The 20,461-nt window shown below is 41.0% G+C and overlaps 1 protein-coding gene across 2 annotated transcripts in view; it reads left to right on the forward strand.

Annotated features, from left to right (window-relative positions):
- The window catches only part of LOC104597494 (Transducin/WD40 repeat-like superfamily protein), a 40,497-nt gene that overhangs the window by 9,756 nt on the left and 10,280 nt on the right, over nt 1-20,461 (forward strand). The window contains exons 6-10 of one of the 2 annotated variants that reach the window (XM_010259071.3): nt 657-747; nt 8,877-8,965; nt 15,540-15,614; nt 18,251-18,342; nt 19,109-19,238. In XM_010259071.3, the coding sequence (XP_010257373.1) occupies nt 657-747; nt 8,877-8,965; nt 15,540-15,614; nt 18,251-18,342; nt 19,109-19,238 (477 nt within the window). The remainder of the gene's footprint in view (nt 1-656; nt 748-8,876; nt 8,966-15,539; nt 15,615-18,250; nt 18,343-19,108; nt 19,239-20,461) is intronic. The other variant, XM_088892376.1, reaches the window with a different exon arrangement.

Genomic DNA, 20,461 nt, shown 5'->3' on the forward strand with positions numbered 1-20,461 from the left:
AAGCAACAGAATATTTAATCATAAAGTGAGAAGGCCTGAGGAATTAGTACAGATAGCTGTTAGTAAACTGATATCCTGGATTTCAGTTACCCCAGAATTCAAACATGTAAATGTTACTCAGTTATTGAGAAATCAGTCAATTTGGTGTTTGTAATGGGGGGTCCCCAGGCCTGCCTTGTTGTTAGCAGATTTCTGTTTGTACTCTCAAAGTTTAGTCTAACAAATTTACCTTACCTTTTCAAAACAAGCATTGTGAACCTTATAGTTTTCATCTTGTGTTTGAAGGGACTACTGCATTTTCTACTACCATCTGTCCCCCCTTTTCATTTTCTTGTTATTTTTTCTATTAACCATCAAGTTTATCAGATTTTACAGAGAAAATTATCATAATAGAGTATTATTAATCTTTTAGAAGTTTTTCATGTTCTTCTGTAGTTGAAGTTGGTTGTCTTTGATGAATAGAATAATCCACATAAATCTATATTCTACATAATGGTTCAAGGCTAAAATGCTTTTATTTTTGAGTTTGAAGCCTTTCATTTTATCATGCTTTAGTAAGTGAATTGGGTATCTTCTTTTACCTTTTCTTTTAAACTTTTATTTATGCTTTCTGTATCTTGTTTGTCTTAACAGTCAATTTATATTGAAAATTTCAGGGAATATACTTGGCATCAGTAACAAAGTCGGGGTGCTTAACAGTTCATGATTTTGAAACTCTTTATTGCTTGAGTAATGGTCTATCAACATGTAAGTTCATGTGTTGAGCTTATTGGCATATAGTTTTAAACTATATAGCATGACATCCTTATTGGTCCTTTTCCCCTATAACTTTATACAAGTGAAAAAATTTTCAAGTAGATATGCATTGGCTTGCTTTAAATTATGGTTTGCTTTGATTAAAGCATAGGATGATTTTAAAGGCATATTCTACTTCACTTTTACCAAGATTTTATTTGCGAGGAGTTGCATGAAAAAACAGATTCTAGATTTATTTGGGGGCTACTCCTGCCAATATATGGAACATTTATTTGGAAATTGAGCAAGATTTTTATCTAGTTATAATCTCCTCCATTGTGGCATATGCTTCTAGATAGGCATATTACATGCACTAATAATGGAGAATGTGTCTTACTGGTTTATCATGTCTCATCTGATGATTCTTCTTCTCACTTTTTAACTTCACTTTGGTAGAATCGCCCTCTGAAGCAAATAGATCTGAAAAGACAATGCTTCTTTTTCCCTCCCAAATTTCAATAACAGTAGGCATACAAGTTACACTGATTCATTTCTTTTCTTTGTAAATGTAATTTCATTTTTAAGCTCCAATCTAGCTCACTAATAAAGAGTTGTTGTTCCTGGCAAGACTGTTGGAACAGACCAACATAAGGCAGTTAAGCAGTTTTACAAGAGGAGGCCACGTCAGCACAACTAACCATCCACTTGTAACAACTTCCTTGTGACAACTGTAACAATCAAGATTGTAAAACTATAAGTAGTAGAGCAGGAAAGGGAATAGGACATTGATTGTTTCAGCATTAAACTCTTTTTCCCTCTCTCTCTCTCTCTCTTTTCCTCTCTCTTCTTCCAAGAATTCAGGAGGCTGGCCCCTCGAAGAGCCCTGAGTTAGGCAGGTTCCTAACAATTTGGTATCAGAGCCAGCATGACCAACACAAGAAACACGTTAGTAGACACCCGAATGGATCAGATGGAGGTAGAGATTCATCGAGTGTCTTCAGATCTCAAAGAAATGAAGGAAGGCTTCACTTCTCTCCTCCTTTGACTGGAGCAGGGGGTAACGAACATTGACAGAGGAAGCCAAGAAGAGCGCAGTAATGAAAACAGCTACAGAACAAGGGCGGCAACAAGAATAGCCAAAATCGACTTCCCCATCTTCTCAGGCGGCGACCCAACTCCCTAGATTCTCAGAGCCGAAAGGTATTTCGATTACCATGAAACACTAGGGCAAGATAGGGTAGCTCTGGCTTCTGCGCATCTTGAAGGGGAAGCTATCCTCTGGTTTCAATGGTACAGAAGGGGGCACCCTCATCAAACCTGGGCAGACTTCACGTACGCCATGACTGTCTGTTTTGGATCATCTGGGTTCGAAGATCTTGATGAAAATTTGGCAAAGCTGCGGTAGGTGGGATCAGTAAAAGAATACCAGATGGAGTTCGAAAGGCTAGCCGTGAGAGTCCAAGGGTGAACGGAGAAGGCATTGGTGGGAAGCTTCATCGGCGGCCTAAAAGAGGAGCTGCGACTGGAAGTGAAAGCGATGCAGCCCACTTCGGTCATCAGTGCGACAACACTAGCTAGATTGTATGAGGACAAGTTCAGTTGAGCAAGAAAGGTGCAGAGACCATGGGGTCCCGGAGCAAGAAGGGAGCAAGAAAGGACAACAGCACCAGACAAGGAGGAAGGAGTACTGGGCCCAGGCCCACTGGTTCCTTTCAAACGGCTGACCTGGGCAGAGATGCAAGCCTGCAGAGACAAAGGTCTCTGTTACAACTGCGAAGAGAAATTTGGGCCGGGACATCGCTGCAAGAAACAACAAGCGTTTCTCCTCCAAACAGATGCCAAAGAGGAAGACGACATCACCGGTTGCGGAGAGTCTAACCCAGGGTGGGAAATACTATCCAATGGCACGCCTAAAATATCCTTACAAGCCCTTATAGGACTTGCGTCCCCTCAGACAATGAGAGTTGCAGGGCTGGTCCTAGGACGCCAAGTGTCAATCCTCATAGACAGTGGTAGCTCCCTTAACTTCATAACTCAAGTCTTGGTGGATAAAATGGGACTTCCGGTTCAACCCACAACGGCCTTTACGGTTCATGTGGCCAACGGTAACAGCCTATCTTGCAATAGCATTTGCATGGGCCTACCACTAAAGATTCAAGGTCATCAATTTGCAGTGGACCTATATCCTCTCCATCTCAGTGGAGCGGGCGTGGTGCTAGGCATTCATTGGTTAAGACAGCTAGGACCCATGGTCTGCGACTGGGCCCGTCTCACCATGGACTTCACATCAGGAAACTCTACAGTCCATCTACAAGGGCAAACATGCAAGGGCCCGAGGCCCATCAGTCTTGCAACACTGACAAAGCAAAGAGGAGATCCAGATCAACCCATATTCATGCACATGGACTCAAATTGGACCAGGCCATCCTTAGCTAACAGCAGCCCAGATGGGCCTAGAGACTTCCAAAGCCACCTACAATAACTCCTTCAGCACTATGGCAACGTGTTCAAAGAACCCCAAGGACTGCCACCACGCCGGGAGCATAACCACCGCATCACCCTCATGTTGGGATCAGCCCCGACCAATGTAAGACCCTACCGATACCCTTACTTTCAAAAATCTGAAATCGAGAAGCAAGTTCAAGATATGCTTAAGCAAGGGATAATACAGCCCAGCCACAGCCCATTCTCGTCACCGGTACTATTAGTCAAGAAAAAGGATGGGACGTGGCGGTTTTGTATTGATTATAGAGCCCTTAACAGCATCACCATTAAAGACCGATTCCCGATACCAGTCATTGATGAGCTGCTTGATGAACTCAGTCAAGCCACCATATTCTCGAAACTGGATTTACGAGCTGGGTATCATCAAATAAGGGTACATAGGGAGGATGTTCACAAAATGACTTTCAGGACACATGATGGCCACTATGAGTTCTGGGTCATGCCATTTGGGCTGACCAGTGCTCCAGCCACATTTCAAGCCTTGATGAATGACATATTCCGGCCATATTTACGTAAATTCATCCTTGTTTTCTTTGACGACATATTGGTCTATAGCCCCAATTGGGAGGAACATCTGAACCATCTACAGGTCACCCTTGCAACACTTGAGGCCCACCAGCTATTTGCTAAAGAGTCCAAGTGCTCCTTTGGACAAAACCAAGTTCACTACTTGGGACATGTTGTAGAAAAGGGGACTGTAGCGGCTGACCCAGATAAAATCTCCAGTATACTGGGCTGGCTGCAACCCAAATGTGTGAAAGAATTGAGGGCCTTCTTGGGACTGTCCAGGTACTACTGCCACTTCATCAAAAACTACGACCTAATAGCTACCCCATTGACCCAATTGTTGAAACAAGACTCTTTTAATTGGTCAAACCAGGCCCAACAAGCTTTTGAGCAATTGAAACAGGCAGTTGCGAGCCCTCCAACATTAGCACTGCCCGATTTCACAAAAGATTTCATCATTGAGTGTGATGCCTCGGGTCAAGGCGTTGGGGCTGTTCTCATGCAAGAGGGGCGACCACTAGCCTTTTTCAACAAGGCCTTAACATCACAAAAGTGGGCCAAATCAGTTTATGAGCGAGAATTAATAGCAATAGTCTTAGCAGTCTGATGAGTTAACGCTCACCTCGGAAGCCCCTTCGAGGGTGGCTTAACCTCCTGAAACAGAAGATGAAGGGAGAGAAGAGAGGGGAAGGTAGGAAGAAGAATGACTCAGAGAGAGAGAGGTAAAGAGATATTCATTCACACTGTTTATTATATGATCAGTGCCTTATATAGCTGGCCTACATGTGTGCAATCATGGAGAGAATATCTTCTGGTGGCAGGGTAACTAACTCTGGAAAGTTCTAAGTGTAACTAACTCTGGAGAGAATATCTACTCCACTCCCATAGTTGGGTTTGGAGGGAGTGTTTGGGTTCCAACACAGTCCAACGTTGGCGATCCTACTTGATCGGTAGACGGTTCACAATTCGGACTGACAATCAAAGTCTGAAGTTCTTATTGGATCAATCAGTTCTATCCCCGGAACAGCAACACTGGATATCCAAGCTACTGGGGTATGACTACAGAATTGAATACAAAGCAGGGACTGCTAACCGAGTGGCGGACGCCCTCTCATGGCACCCACAGTCATTTCAATTACTAGTATCTTCCCCAACTTCTCCACTCCTAGATCTACTGCGAAAGAAGCCCAATCCCATAAGGAGTTACAGCAGTTGAAGGCCCAAGTATTGGCAAATCCCTCACTGCACCCCAGGTACACAATTATGAATGATCTACTCTTCTTCAAAGGACGCCTGGAAATCCCGGCAGCCTCTGCTCATCTCAGAAAGCTCCTGGAATTATTCCATGCCTCACCCACAGGTGGCCAGTCCGGCATCCTACGAACACAAAAGCGCATCGCCACACAATTTCATTGGAAAGGCATGCGTACATCTATCCAGAACTTCATAGCCGAGTGTGCAGTATGCCAACAAAACAAGTTGGCCACTACAACACCAGAAGGCCTCTTGCAACCACTCCCAATACCAACCCAAGTCTGGGATGATATATCAATGGATTTCATCACGGGATTGCTCGTTTCTGCCGGAAAAACAGTTAGTAGTAGATAGACTGACAAAATACAGTCATTTCCTACCTCTATCACACCCATTTACAGCAGCCACAGTTGCTGAATTATTCCTCCAGGAAATTGTGCACCTACATGGGCTCCCCAGCTCAATTGTATCAAACAGGGACCCTATCTTTATGAGCCGTTTCTAGGCTGAGCTTTTCCGCCTACACGGGGTTAAACTATTCAAGTCAACTAGCTACCACCCTCAATCTGATGGACAGACAGAGGCAGCTAACAAGAGTCTCGAAACATATCTGAGATGCTTCGCGGGAGATCGACCAAGACAATGGGTGAAGTGGATCCACTGGACTGAATGGTGGTACAACACCACTTTCCATAGCGCCGCGGGGATGACACCCTTCAGAGCTTTATATGGTTGGGACCCTCCCCCTTTACTTCCTTATGAAAAAGGAACCACCACAGTAGCGGCCGTTGAAGAACAGCTAACGCAACGGGATGAGGTGCTAAGGGAACTGAGACATCATCTCTTACAGGCACAGCAATGGATGAAGCACACCTATGATAAACACCACAAGAATATCCAATATGAAGTAGGTGATTGGGTGTTTCTCAAATTACAACCCTTCAGGCAGATTTCGGTTGCAAGCCGACAGTGGAACAAACTCAGCCCGCGCTATTTTGGCCCATTTAAAATCCTGGAGAGAATAGGATCAGTGGCCTATAAACTGGACCTTCCGGCAACATCCAAACTGCACTCTGTATTCCATATCTCCTTACTGAAGAAGGGGCCGAAGTCGGGAGTCATTACAAGTGCGACCCTTCCCATATTTTCAGAAGAAGGACAAGTGCAGACTGAGCCAGCCCGCATCATTGATTTCAGATGGGTGCGCCGGGGAGGCAGAGTCATACCAAAGGCATTAGTTGTTTGGTCTAACCTTCCGGAAGAGGATGCAACCTGGGAATCCTACTTAGATCTGCAATCTAATTTTCCTACATTAGACCTTGAGGGCAAGGTTGCTCTAAAGGAAGGGGGGATTGTCAAGACTGCTGGAACAGACCAACAGAAGGCAGTTAAGCAGTTTTACAAGAGGAGGCCACGTCAGCACAGCTAACCATCCACTTGTAACAACTGCCATCCACTTGTAACAACTGTAACAATCAAGATTGTAAAACTATAAGTAGTAGAGCAGGAAAGGGAATAGGACATTGATTATTTCAGCATTAAACTCTCTCTCCCTCTCTCTCTCTCTCTCTCTCTCTCTCTCTCTTTTCCTCTCTCTTCTTCCAAGAATTCAGGAGGTTGGCCCCTCAAAGAGCCCTGAGTTAGGCAGGTTCCTAACAGTTCCATACATGCAACCAGGGTTCTGATCCTCCCAAATCTGGAGATGTGCATTTGAAGTGTTGTATGAGCATAATACCAATTAGGTTGAAAGGAAGGCCAGCAATGTAAAGTATGATGTTCTTTTTGGTAATAGAACTGAATTCTGGGAGGATCTTTGGGGGGGGGGATATGACTCTTAGGGATGTATTTCTAACATTCTAACCTAGTATCTGTTATATTTGAACAAAGAAAAAATAGTATCCCAGTGTGTTTCTCTTTTTGAGCTGGGATTGGTTTGGGATTTGGGTCTTAGGAGAGGGTTAAGGGATTCTGAAGCTTTGTTACCTGGACAAGGCTGGATACATTGTCTGATATGAAATTTACACTAAAAATTGATCTGGCATGATACAGCACCCTTGTACAGGTATTGGGTATCATAGTTTGCAACACAGATGAAAGAATTTGGATTGTTTATCCTACTAGTAAGTCTAGTATCTTTACTTATTCTTCCTTTTTCAAGTACCTAACCAGTAATCCTGTCTCTCTCTCGGGTTCTCTTGTAGATGCCATTTGGAAAGAACAGGTACCACCTAATAGTAGAGCTTTCTGTTGGGAGGTATAGCAATGTTTGTGAGAACTGAGAACATTCAAAGAAGGCCCAATTGGCACTAAATACACTGTTTGTGGAACAAGTGAAACTAAGTCTCATTTAATAATCTCCTATCTATATGCATCCAACATTTAGGAATTTTTCTTTGCTTTGTGTGGCTACAAGTGGAATCAGTTGGGGATATTGGTAGTTTGTTGAGGATATCTTTCTTCTCTCTGCTGAAAAAAGGGGGAAATGTGGAGATGCATAAGGGCAACAATCCCATTGGGTGAAACCAATGAAAGTGTTAAATGTTTCCATTTGATGACATTGCAAGGAATTGGAAGGTTGTAGCATGCTCTTTCATGATAAGAAATATTACAAACATCCCATGATGACATTGTGAGGAATTGGCAGGTTATAGCATGCTCTTTCTTGATAAGAAACATACAACATCCCATGGCTCCCTTGAACTGCAGCTTTGATGGTTGCAGTTCAAGGAACCCAGGAGTCTCAAGAATTGGGGGAGTGTTTAGAGATGCTAATGGTAACATACTAACCCTATTTTAGGGACCTATCAGTCATTGTGATTTAATTTTGGCTTAATTGCGGCCTGCCATGGTCTGAGATTGGTTGTCTCTAAACTACATAGATATAGTGTGAAAAGAGATTCAAATATAATTGTGAGGTATCTTTAGATGAAATTGGATGAACAGATTATTTTGAGATCAGCCAACTTCTTGGTTAATGGTTTGGCTAAACAGGGAGCAACTAGAAGTCTATTGTATTGGGGTTTAGTCCGCCAAGATGGGGTTCTGTAAATTCTGTACAGTAGGGGTTAGCTAGAGCTAGCAGAAAGAAGGGGTGCTTGGCAGACATATATTGTAATTCATTATTCCCAAATATTTTAATAAAGCATTTTGATTGTTACTTATAAAATGAGTAATAATCAAAGTGGTGTTGGCACGTGCACCTTCTCATAAATACACAAACTGATGCAAGTTGATGGCTATGGAAGAGTTAGGGGAAGGATAAAAGGGACATGGGTTGAGATTATGATAAGTGATATGAGGCTCAGTTTTTGACAAAAGATATGGTCCTTGATAGAGTAGAATAATGAAACAGGATTCTTGTAGCTGAATCATATAGTTGCAATAAAACTTCATTAAGTTATAAAATAGGTTAATTCATTTTTCTGCAACAAGGCAATTTTGGCAATGCTTTCCTTCATTGTTACTCAAAAGTATATTGATCTTGATTGGCACTGCAGCTTCCCTTCCATAGTTCTATGAGAATGGGGCTGTGCATCTATAGGCTTTCTGGCTCATGCTTGATAAGGCAAAAAGAGTTCTTTGCTGTTCTCTTGCAAATCCTGATTTTGTCTTGATCATACTTTCTAGAATTCTGAGAAGGGCCTTGTTGGTGGTTTGTACTTGCTCATCTTCCTAGGGATAGGTTTGGGTTTGAGCAGTGAGAAATGATTCTTAACTTTCTTCTAAGTTTTAGACCTTGTGGTTTGCAAAGTTTCTGCTATGCTGTGAATTTCAGCAATTGATTCTTAACTTTGGCCTGCCCTTTTTTTCTTATATCTTTTTCCTTCTATATCTTGCTATTTAATGGATTGACTTGATTTGATTTGATTGTTCAGGTGTAAAAGAAGATGAAACGAAGCATTTGGTGCACCTTACCACCCATCAACTTGATGCTGTTAGGTGGAACCTCAGTAACCAAGATGAGGTTTGAATTTCATTTTATTTTGATTTTTTATCAGCATTTTATTTATGTAGTTTAAAGATCTCCTAGCATTTTCAGATCATGTATTTATAAGAAGGTGGACGTGCCAACACCACCTTGATTATTACTCATTTTATAAGTAACAATCAAAATGCTTTATTAAAATTGTTAGAATGTTAGAGTGATGTTCGGCTGATAAGAGTTCTTATTAGCCCATTCTTATGTTTAACTTATCTTGTAACTGGGCTTATGTTAATGGGCCTAATCCTGTTTAATGATTTAAGTTATCTGGGTGTCCCATCACTAATCAGGGGCATCCCAGTAATTTCTTGTACCTTGTACTATATTCATCTATAAATAAAGAACTGGTCGACTGGCTAGGATAGTTCGACATTTTCAGCATCTCTTCTTCTTCTCCTCTTCTCTGCTACTTCAACTACAGTGGTTCAGCTTTCATGGTATCAGAGCATTGAGCACTTTCCTGGTTACTGCTGACGCCATCTCATCTTTCTTGCTGTAGTTCACCTTTTTTTTTATCTGGGTTGCTGCTGTGAAACCCTAGGGTTGCAGGAGAACAACACAAGGTTCGACCTAGGGTTTCCCTTGGTTGTAGGGCGCAAGGGAGGTAAGACCCTGAAGCTGGAGTCCTACTAGTTTCTAGTAGTTAGCAGCTATTCGGCTGCTAAGAAGAGGTCTGTATAGGACAGACCTAGTTGAGGACTGATTTCAGCAGTCCTAGTGTTGTCTGTAAGGAGGGAAACTCCCTTTACAGTAGCAGTACTCGAAGTGCAAAGTGGAGTCTACATAGCACAGGTCGGTTACTAGCCCAGAACACTTTTAGCTGCTGTAACAGAACCTGCATCAGAACTGGTTCAGAAAAAACCTTTACAAGACTGTGGCGACTTCAGTTACTGATCATTTCCAGGTCAGTTACCAGCCCTACTCCAGCTCTGTGAACTGGTTCAGTTACAGAATTTTTTTCTTGCTGCTGTACCCGAACTGGTTTAGTCCAAGTGAAGCCTATCCTGTGTGCTATCAGCACTGTGAACTCTGTGACTACTTCGGCCAGCCCTAACCAGAACCACCAACTGTACTGTAAACAACTCCTTGACCGAAGTCAGGATGTCATCACTATCCAGTGAAGTTTCTTCTAAAGATAACAGACCTCTTATAAGGTCTTCAAACCAGGAGAACCCTAATCTGCATAGCTTGCAGATTACAAGTGTGCTATTGGATGAATATAACTTTAGAGAGTGGTCTGTCTCAGCAAGACTGTTTATTACCTCTCGTGACCTCACTGGCTATTTGGATGGAGACAAGAAACAACCAGAAATTGGCAGTCCTGAATACACCGTGTGGCGTAAGGAAAATGCCACAGTCATGTCTTGGTTGCTGGCCTCTATGACTCCTAGGGTGGCCAGAACTGTTCATCACTTCCCCACAGCTGCTAAAATTTGGGAGAAAGTATCTAAGACATATGGCCAGAAAAAGAACAATGCTAGAATCTACAGGCTGAATCAAGACATTGCAGCCCTAAGGCAAGGAGACATGTCCGTGGCAACCTACTTTGCAACACTGGAAGGCCTCTGGGAAGAGCTTGACCACCATTTGATTTTGGATTGGGAAAATGCTAATGATAAGGGGAGGCATGATAAGCAGATTGAGGAGGGCAGAGCCTTCAAGTTTCTGGCGGGTCTTGACCCTGTATATGAAGGTATAAGGTCACAGATTCTAGGGAGAGATGAATTACCTGAGCTTCACCATGTCTACTACCTGGTGAGGAATGAAGAAGTAAGGAGAAAGGAGATGCAAGTTGACTCCCAGACACAGTCAACAGAACAACCTGGAGAGCATTCAGCCTTAGTCTCCACTAAGGGGAATAGATTTTCAGACAAGAAGTCCCTCAAGTGTACACATTGTGGTGGTGAGAAACACACAAAGGAGAAATGTTGGGTCCCGTACCCTCATCTGAAGCCAGCTGCTCTGAGAAAGGACAAAAGGCAACAGAAGGGCCACACAGCAAGTGGGAATCTTTCCACCAACAACAGTAGTGACAACTCACAGAGTATTCAGACAGTGTCATCTTCCACCGCAAGGCAGGCTGCCGACTCCTCTGGACCAAGTACTTTGGGCTTCACAGCTAGTGAGGTAGAGATTCTCAGTCGGGCATTAGCCCGTCTGAAGAACAATTCTTTAGCTTCCACCTCTCTTGCCAAATCAGGTACAGCCTCTGCATTTAGTGCATCTAGTTCTATTAATTCTACCTCTTGGGTGATTGATTCCGGAGCCACTGACCATATGACACATATGTCCTCCTTATTCTCCACATATCATTTGTTGTCTGGCCAGGATAAGATGAGAGTAGCTGATGGGTCCCTCTCCACCATCTCTGGAAAGGGGGTGGTTGACCTAAGCAAGGATCTCTCTCTTAAATCAGTCCTACATGTTCCTAGTCTTACCTCAAATCTGTTGTCTGTTTCAAAGCTTACAAAAAACTTGAACTGCAGTATAACTTTCTTTCCTTCTCATTGTGTCTTCCAGGACAGATTGACGAGGAGAACGATTGGGAGTGGTCATGAGTATGGGGGCCTCTACTACTTTGATGAAGATGTCAGCTCAGCCATGCAAGCTTCTACTACTAGTCCGGAGAGTGTGGAGTCAATAGCTAGGCTGCACTTGTGGCATGCTAGGCTAGGTCATTTGTCCTTTTCTTCCTTAGCAATGTTGTTTCCCGAATTATGTAAGGGCATTTCGAGTCAAAGTTTAATTTGTGATGTGTGTCAAATGTCAAAACAATGTAGATCAATGTATCCAATTTCTAGTAATGAAATTCAAGCCCCTTTTGACTTGGTTCATTCTGATGTTTGGGGTCCTTCACCCATTGTTTCCATTGATGGCTTCCGTTACTTCATCAGTTTTATTGACCATTATTCTCGGTGCACTTGGATTTATCTATTGAAAGGACGTGAAGAAGTTCCCCGGATAACTATGATGTTTTGCAAGATGGTTGAAACACAATTTGATAAAAAGATCAAGCAATTCCGTTCAGACAATGCAGCTGAATACTTTGAAAGATCCCTGAACTCATTCATGGAAGATGCAGGCATGTTACATCAATCATCGTGTGCTTACACCCCTCAGCAAAATGGCGTCGCTGAGCGCAAGAACAGACATCTATTGGAGACAGCTCGAGCCCTTCTTTTCCAGCACAATGTGCCCAAGCAATATTGGTCTCAAGCTGTTCTCACTGCATCATACCTGATAAATCGGATGCCATCTAAGGTACTGGGTATGAAGACCCCTTTCTCTGTTTTGTGTCCCACTCTTCCAGAATTTCCTCTTCCCCCGCGGGTTTTTGGTTGTACATGCTTCATACATGTGAAAGATCCAAAGAAGACCAAGCTGGATCCTAAGGCTACAAAGGGAATATTTTTGGGGTACTCTCCTACGCAGAAGGGGTATAAGTGTTATGATCCTGTCTCCAAGAAAAAATATGTCACCAGGGATGTAGTCTTTTTTGAGTTTCAACCCTATTTCGAGTCTTCTCAGAATCCTCTTCAGGGGGAGAGTAGTGGGTTGGAAGAGGATTCTCATTCTCCCTTCCTTTTTGTTCCCATTTCAGCACCTTCCACTACTACTAGCTATAACATTCCGGGTCAACCTAGTGAGACTTCCACTGTGCCAGTTGCTTCTCCAGATTCGGCTGATACTTCTGAAGGTTCCAGTAAACAAGAGAAAGAGATACTTACATACAGTAGAAGGAAGAAGGCCCCTCAACCTCATGATTGCAACCAGTTGAACTCAGATCAATCTGTCTCTGCAATCCAAGGTAATTCTGATTCACTCAATTCAGATTTGGATCTTCCTATTGCTCTCCGTAAACCTGTTCGTTCTTGTACCACTCGGCATCCCATAGCCGATTATGTTTTTTACTCACACTTATCCCCTGCCTATCATTCCTTTGTGTCTGCTCTTTTCTCTGTATGTGTCCCTTCCAGGTATTTAGAGGCGGCATCTGATCCAAGGTGGAAAGAAGCCATGAATGAGGAGATGAAAGCCCTAATGAAAGCAAGGACATGGGAATTGGTGGACCTGCCAGAAGGGAAAGGCACTGTTGGGTGCAAGTGGGTATTCACAGTAAAGCACAGGGAAGATGGGTCAGTTGAGAGGTACAAGGCCAGACTCGTGGCAAAGGGGTTTACACAAAAGGAAGGAATTGACTACAAGGAAACCTTTGCCCCAGTAGCAAAGCTCAACACAATCAGGGTTCTACTGTCACTAGCAGCAAAATTCTCTTGGGAACTTCATCAGCTGGATGTGAAGAATGCCTTCCTAAATGGTGATCTTCATGAAGAGGTATTCATGGAACCCCCACCTGGATATGATGTTGGAAAGAAGGTATGTAAACTAAGGAAAGCATTATATGGTTTGAAGCAATCTCCCCGAGCATGGTTTGAGAGACTTTGTTTGGCCATGAAGAAAGTAGGGTACACTCAGAGCAGTGCAGATCATACATTGTTTACAAGGAGACAGGATGACAAACTTACAGCACTCATTGTGTATGTGGATGATATGGTGATTACTGGAAATGATGTGAGAGAGATGAAGAGGTTGAAGGAGTTCTTAGCTTCAGAGTTTGAGATCAAAGACCTGGGAAATCTGAGATACTTTCTTGGAATTGAAGTTGCTAGATCAAGAGAAGGAATCTACATATGTCAAAGAAAGTATGTGCTAGATCTCCTAGAGGAAACAGGCATGATGGGGTGTAGGCCAGCAGACACTCCAATAGAACCAAGCCATGGATTACAAGAATCAATGGGTGAAGAATACTGTGATAAGGAAAGGTACCAAAAGTTGGTAGGAAAACTGATATACTTATCCCTTACTCGGCCAGACATTGCCTATGCAGTGCATGTTGTCAGTCAATTCATGCACTCACCAAAGACCCCTCATATGAGAGCAGTGGAAAGAATCCTCAGATACTTGAAGACTTGCCCAGGGAAAGGAATTTTATTCAGAAAAAACAGCAGACTTGAAATTGAAGCCTACACTGATGCTGATTGGGCTGGGTCTGTTGGAGACAGAAAATCAACCTCAGGTTACTGTACATTCTTGGGAGGAAACCTAGTCACATGGCGTAGTAAGAAGCAGAATGTTGTGGCTAGATCAAGTGCAGAAGCAGAATACCGGGCTATGGCACACGGGGTTGCTGAACTCTTATGGCTCAGGACTCTCCTTAATGAGCTTGGTATCAAGACAGAGGGTCCTCTCAAGCTGTATTGTGATAATAAAGCTGCTATCAACATTGCCAACAATCCTGTGCAGCATGACAGGACAAAACATATTGAAATTGATCGACACTTTGTCAGAGAGAGAATTATTTCAGGAGAACTCTGTGTGCCTTATACTCCATCAGAGATGCAGATTGCAGATGTATTAACTAAAGGGCTGGCATCAACGAAGTTCAGGGACATACTTGGCAAGCTAAACATGATTGATATCTATGCTTAGCTTGAGGGGGAGTGTTAGAATGTTAGAGTGATGTTTGGCTGATAAGAGTTCTTATTAGCCCATTCTTATGTTTAACTTATCTTGTAACTGGGCTTATGTTAATGGGCCTAATCCTGTTTAATGATTTAAGTCATCTGGGTGTCCCATCACTAATCAGGGGCATCCCAGTAATTTCTTGTACCTTGTACTATATTCATCTATAAATAAAGAACTGGTCGACTGGCTAGGATAGTTCGACATTTTCAGCATCTCTTCTTCTTCTCCTCTTCTCTGCTACTTCAACTACAGTGGTTCAGCTTTCAAAAATATTTGGGAATAATGAATTACAATATATGCCTGCCAAGTATCCCTTCTATCTACTTGCTCTAGCGAACCCCTACTGTATGCAATTTACAGAACCCTGTCTTGGGGATTAATACAATGGATTTATATTCCCATTTGATAAAAGTTACCTAATGATTCCCTGAAACAAGAAAAATGCATCATTCCACTATTTAGTTGAACTTGGAGTCATGGGTATCAGTGCATATCAATATGGCCAATACTCTTTCTTTTTTTTTTTATTTTATAATAATGGGGGGGGGGGTGGAGAAGAGGTCCAAGACCTTTTAAAATTATCAAAATGTGTGTATTGGTGTCCAAGCATATCTAAGTACACCGATACCAATATAATACACCCAATACAGGGTGTACAGTATCAATATTTTAATCCTTGTCTTAACTAAACTAATTCAGCCCACCTATAGGTTTGGGCCTAGAAGACTAGCTTGGAAAGAAAGACTTTATAAACTGTGACTGGGAGTAGTTTAATAACCTGCTCCCAATCCAGCAAATTTTAAGGATTCAACACTATGTCTCTTGGCCTAACAGTGCTATGCACTCAGCTACGTGGATGGTTTGGTTATTCAAATTAGTTATCTATTCCCAATTAAGCACAATTAATTGGAAGGTCCTGGAAATTATGTGCTATTTTGGTTACCCAACTTTTGACTGATCTTGATGTTAAATGTTCTCTTGTTTTGAATAAGAACTTAACTTGCAATTTAGTTGTTGTTTACTTCTCCAGGTTGCTTGCTCATCTATGCAAAGCAATGAAATTCTTCTATATGATATAGGTTACATCTCTTCTGAACCAATTGAGGTAAGTCTCTCATTATTTTGGGTGTTTGTATCATGGTATTGTTGTACCTTAACAGATTAGATGAAGCAATTTACTATCTATGTTTGGAACTAGGTAGAACTCTCAAAAAGCCTTCTAGAAGTAGACTTTTTGAACCTCAAGTTTGACCTGAATTTTGAAAATAAAACAACTTCTAAAACTAACGTCTACCAAAATAAATAATAAAAACAACAGCTTCATACTTAAAAAACTCAAAAAATAGAAAATCCCATGACAAATCCATTTTCTATTTCATGAATCATCCATAACTTGCTCAATTATTGTTCAAACTCATAGTCTTGGTCTCGTTGCAATTTTATCTCTATTTTCTGCTTGAGGACTAAAATTAAAAAAATGAGGAATAACTTTGAGTATCATCTCTTTTATGGTCCACAGCAATATAACTGAATAGTACAAACATCAATCAGTTTACAGTTTGCTGAAAACATAACAAGTCAGTGGTTTAGCTTTAGAAGAACCTATTTTCGCTAGAAATTAATCCACCAGTAGGAAAGCCAACATGTTTATTAGTTTGATGTCTACTTATAATAACATTTTGGTCCAACCCATTACATATTAACTATGAGGTTATTTGGAGTTGCATCTAACAAAAAGGTAAAGAAAATTAAGAAAGTTTGTAAGAGAAGTAAAGGGGGTCATTTGCATGCCTCTGAAGATTGTAGTTTGTCAATTGCTAGGGATTTTGGTGCTTTTGTTGTTAGATTAAGATTGTAGTTTGCTGTTGGTTTTCTTGGGTTGATTTTCTGTTTGGGGTGTTTTTGGGCAAAGGGCTGTTTTTCTTTATTCTTTCAGGTAAGTTCTGGTCACCTTTCTTGTATTCTCTTTTCTTTTAGGGTAAAAGAATTGAACCTCCCCTGAGGTTTCTCATAAATATTTATTCCTGTCCTCTGGTTTCTGACAAGACTTAAACCTCCCCTGTCACGTTATATTTGACAGAAATCAATGAAAAGATCTTTCTACCCTTCTGCCATATTTAGATTTGTAAGAAAACCACCAATGTATAACCTGAGGAAAGAAAGAGATGGGATGGTTCTATCCACAAATGAGGTGGAAGATGGGTTTTTGAGTACAGCCAAAAGGTGAAAAAATAAGTGAAACTTGATGGATTCTAAGGAAAGAAAAACCATCAGATAGCAAGCGATGGAAATGTGAGATGGAGCAATCTCTGCACTAAATGAGGGCGGGTTGTACCGTATTGCATTGGTGTTAAGTCTTGGCTGCAAGCATATGAATGAAGGTGGTTGAGAGTTGAGACATAGTTAAAATATATTTGTGAAGGTGCTGCCAAAACATGTCCCTTATTTGCTTTGTCTTTCCAAAAACCTGTGATGGAAAATGAAATCAAGAGCCCTGCAAAGTTTTCAGTGAAGTTGAGTTTGTTGCAGAATAAATGCAAACTGGGCAAGAGAGATGGAGAAGACCAATATGCATGCAAGATGGCAAGGGGCCAGTTTTCTTTCATTCTCTCTACCTACCTCCTACTCTGCCTCTTTCTTGCCTCAATTATGAATTTTTTCTTTTTTCATCTTTGTCTTCTCTCACCATGCATTCACAACTGAAAAGAAGCAAATAATAATGGAAACTAATAGCTTCCTCTGCATTTTTTTTTTCTATTTTGGTGTTTAAGACGGAGGCATCAAGGAAGCTAACCTTTTTTTTCCTTGAATCTGTATCCAAGTGATGAAGCTCGAGTTTTCTTTTCAATGAGATCTGGTTTATGGTGATTAAAAGGGGCGCATCCATTCTACATTGACTTTTATTTTTCTTCTTTCTGATTTTTATTTTGTGCAGCTTCCTTCTACCATTTCTATCTGTTATATATGGTCTTACTTTCAGCAAGTCATTAAACACGACGAACTAAGGGGTAAATTTGGGTAATTGAGTTTCTCAAATATTTCACTCAATGTGTAAATGGGTTTACAAGAAACATCAAGGGAGGTCTTAGTCCATTTTGAAAAGAGAGGGGAGGTTTCGTGATTTACAAGAAACATCAAGGGAGGTTTAAGTCTTTCACCCTTTCTTATAATGAAAATTTTATTTTATTACCAAAAACAAATATTAACTAGGTGGTTTTTTGTTAATTCCTGGCTGTTCATAAATTATAATTTCCATAAATTTAGAAGTGGTACAAAATGTATAGCAACAAGTCCTAATATATATTTTTTATTATAGGTTATATATCAAACTTCTGCTTCTAATAATTTTTAAATTGTGCAAAGAAAATTCAATTCTTTTGTTGTTGATTTTGCTTGTCAATGATTTGTGCAGACGATTACCTTGATCTTTTCTTGGAGAACTAACAACTTCTTTCCACCTGTACTTTGGATAGTCTTTGGCTCCTTAGCATATTAGTAACAAAGCTTTGTGGTCCATCAACCAATATTGACTGAAAAAAATGAAATTTCATGATCCTAATAATATAGCCACTTAAAGTAGGATGTGAGGAACATGTCATCTTGATCTTGTTAGTTCACACATCTAGTGCAGTTGGCTAAGTCAATACAAAATCACCATGCAATATGTCTTGAAGCATGATCATAAATATTTGTTATGTAAGACTAATTCCCAATGCTTGTTTTGATTCCTTCTATCAATAGGTGTTAAGAAGGAGGCCTACCATCACTGTGCATGGATGTGAAGTTCGCAAAGGTTTATCTGATATTGCTTTTATTTCAACTGACAAGTCAAGGTTGGTATGTTTTGGTTCAAATATGATTACTTGCGCAAGAATTACTTGTTATCTCATTGGATCAAGTAGGTTTATTGTCCTTTATGTGATGGCATGATCATCATATTTTCCCGACTTTTTTTCAAATTCATTTCTTTCTTGGCAAGGCATGGTCCTAGCAAGGAGAACAGCCACTTAGTTTTACTAGGGTATTTAATGGAATTTCATAGAATAGCTAGCAATTTTTGGAGTAATCACATGTAGACCTGTTCATGAGCTGGGCTTGGGCTTGGCTTTTTGTCAAAATTCTAATGAGCCCAGCCCGAAGCCCAAGCCTGACACTGTAAAATCAAGCCCAAAGCCGGGCCCATGAACAGGTCTAGTCACAAGGAAATCTCTGAAGATAAGAAGTCAATATTATGTTGTTAATTGTGCTAATGCTGATTGCTTTCACTGCCAAAAGTTATACTTGTGTAAAAAGGGCAACCCAGTGCATGAGGCTCCCGCCAATGCAGGATCTGGGGAGGGAAAGATGTATGCAGCCTTACCCCTGCATATACACAGAAAGGCTTTTTCCAATATTTGAACCCTGGTTACCCAGATCTAATGGAGCAACCCAACCATTGCGACAAGGCCCACCCTCCCAAAGTTATACTTGTGTAATTTGTCTGAATGCTGACTGAATTTTCTTTGGTCATCTGTTTGTTTCTTTTCCCTGGAATGTTGATGTGCTTTTCATATTAGTTGATTGTGCTAACTGGTCTTACGTTCACTATCTTTTGTATAGGTTGCTTGCCTCTGATGTATATGGTGTTGTCAATATATGGGACCGACGGATAAGTAATCTCCCATGTCTTGAGCTTATGGCTAACAACCATGATACTCTAAATAGCATCAAGTTAAATGTGGAAAATCAGGTTTATATTGAAATCAAGAACTCTACGTTACATTGAATTGATAAGTCTGCCATATGCATTTTCATGCAAATAAGATACATCCTACATCATCTCTTTGATATATCACTTCAGATTTTTTTTTTTCAGTTTAGTCCTTTGCGTTGTTGGAATAATTTTCTGGTTGACATAGAAATTCCAGAATAAGCTTGTAAGGTCCAAACATGAAAGAACTCTCTTTTGTGAACATGCCAAACCTTGCCATCTTCTTTCTTCTGGTATTGAAACATTAATTATTTTAATATATTAAGATGCAATTGGGTGGCTTTAAACAGAACGGAATGGTGAAACAGGATTCATGTAGCTGACCCCATGTAGTTGGGATAAGGCTTGGATGATGATGGTGATTAAGATGCAATTAGAAAAATAACTGGCTTTAATGTTTTGCATTCGGCATATGATATACTTGTGTAGGACTTAATGTGCTGCACACTGAATCATCTGCATTATTATTATTAAAGGAGAAAAAGCCACCCTCAGCATAACCATAGCAGGTGGACAAACTTACAACAGACCCTCTACACAGGCCAAAAAAAGAGTACAACAAGAAGAACCCAAAGAACAGAACAGAAAAACAGAAAAAAAAACCCTTCTTGTAAGTTACATCCCAGGCCTGGGCAACCCCAATCCAGAAAATCCTTTCCTACCCCCACCTTGCCAAAGAATCAGCTAACATATTTACACTCCTGGGTACCCAGGTGAGTGAGATGTTCAAACTGGCACCCAAGTAATGGGCAAGGTTCAAAGTATCAACACGATACACCCAATATGGGCACATCATATCATATCTTTGGGAGTTGATACACCTATTTACAGGTGTTTTCATAAACTGTTTTTTTATTACATAATATATATATATATATATAACTGAAATTTGAAAAAAAAAAGGTTAAAGTATTGATACACCTCTGCCAATACACAGAGGTACACCAATACTTTGAACCATGGGATAGAGCTAATCTCACCAACAGCCTAAATTGCGAAGGTATTTGTTCTTGAGAATTCATCCATAAAATGACAGCTGGCAGTCCCCCTCAACGACTATGTTCATTAACCCCTGCTGAACGATCAGTTTAAGGCCTTGAATTAAAGCTATCAATTCTTTCCTTGGGGAGATTCCAAAACCAGCTGGTCCTGAGTAACTAAGAATTACATTGCCACCAGAGTCCCTAACCACTCCTCCCACT

The sequence above is a fragment of the Nelumbo nucifera genome, chromosome 7 (genome assembly GCF_055504915.1).
Source record: "Nelumbo nucifera cultivar China Antique chromosome 7, China Antique-T2T, whole genome shotgun sequence".
In the NCBI taxonomy this organism is placed as follows: Eukaryota; Viridiplantae; Streptophyta; class Magnoliopsida; order Proteales; family Nelumbonaceae; genus Nelumbo; species Nelumbo nucifera.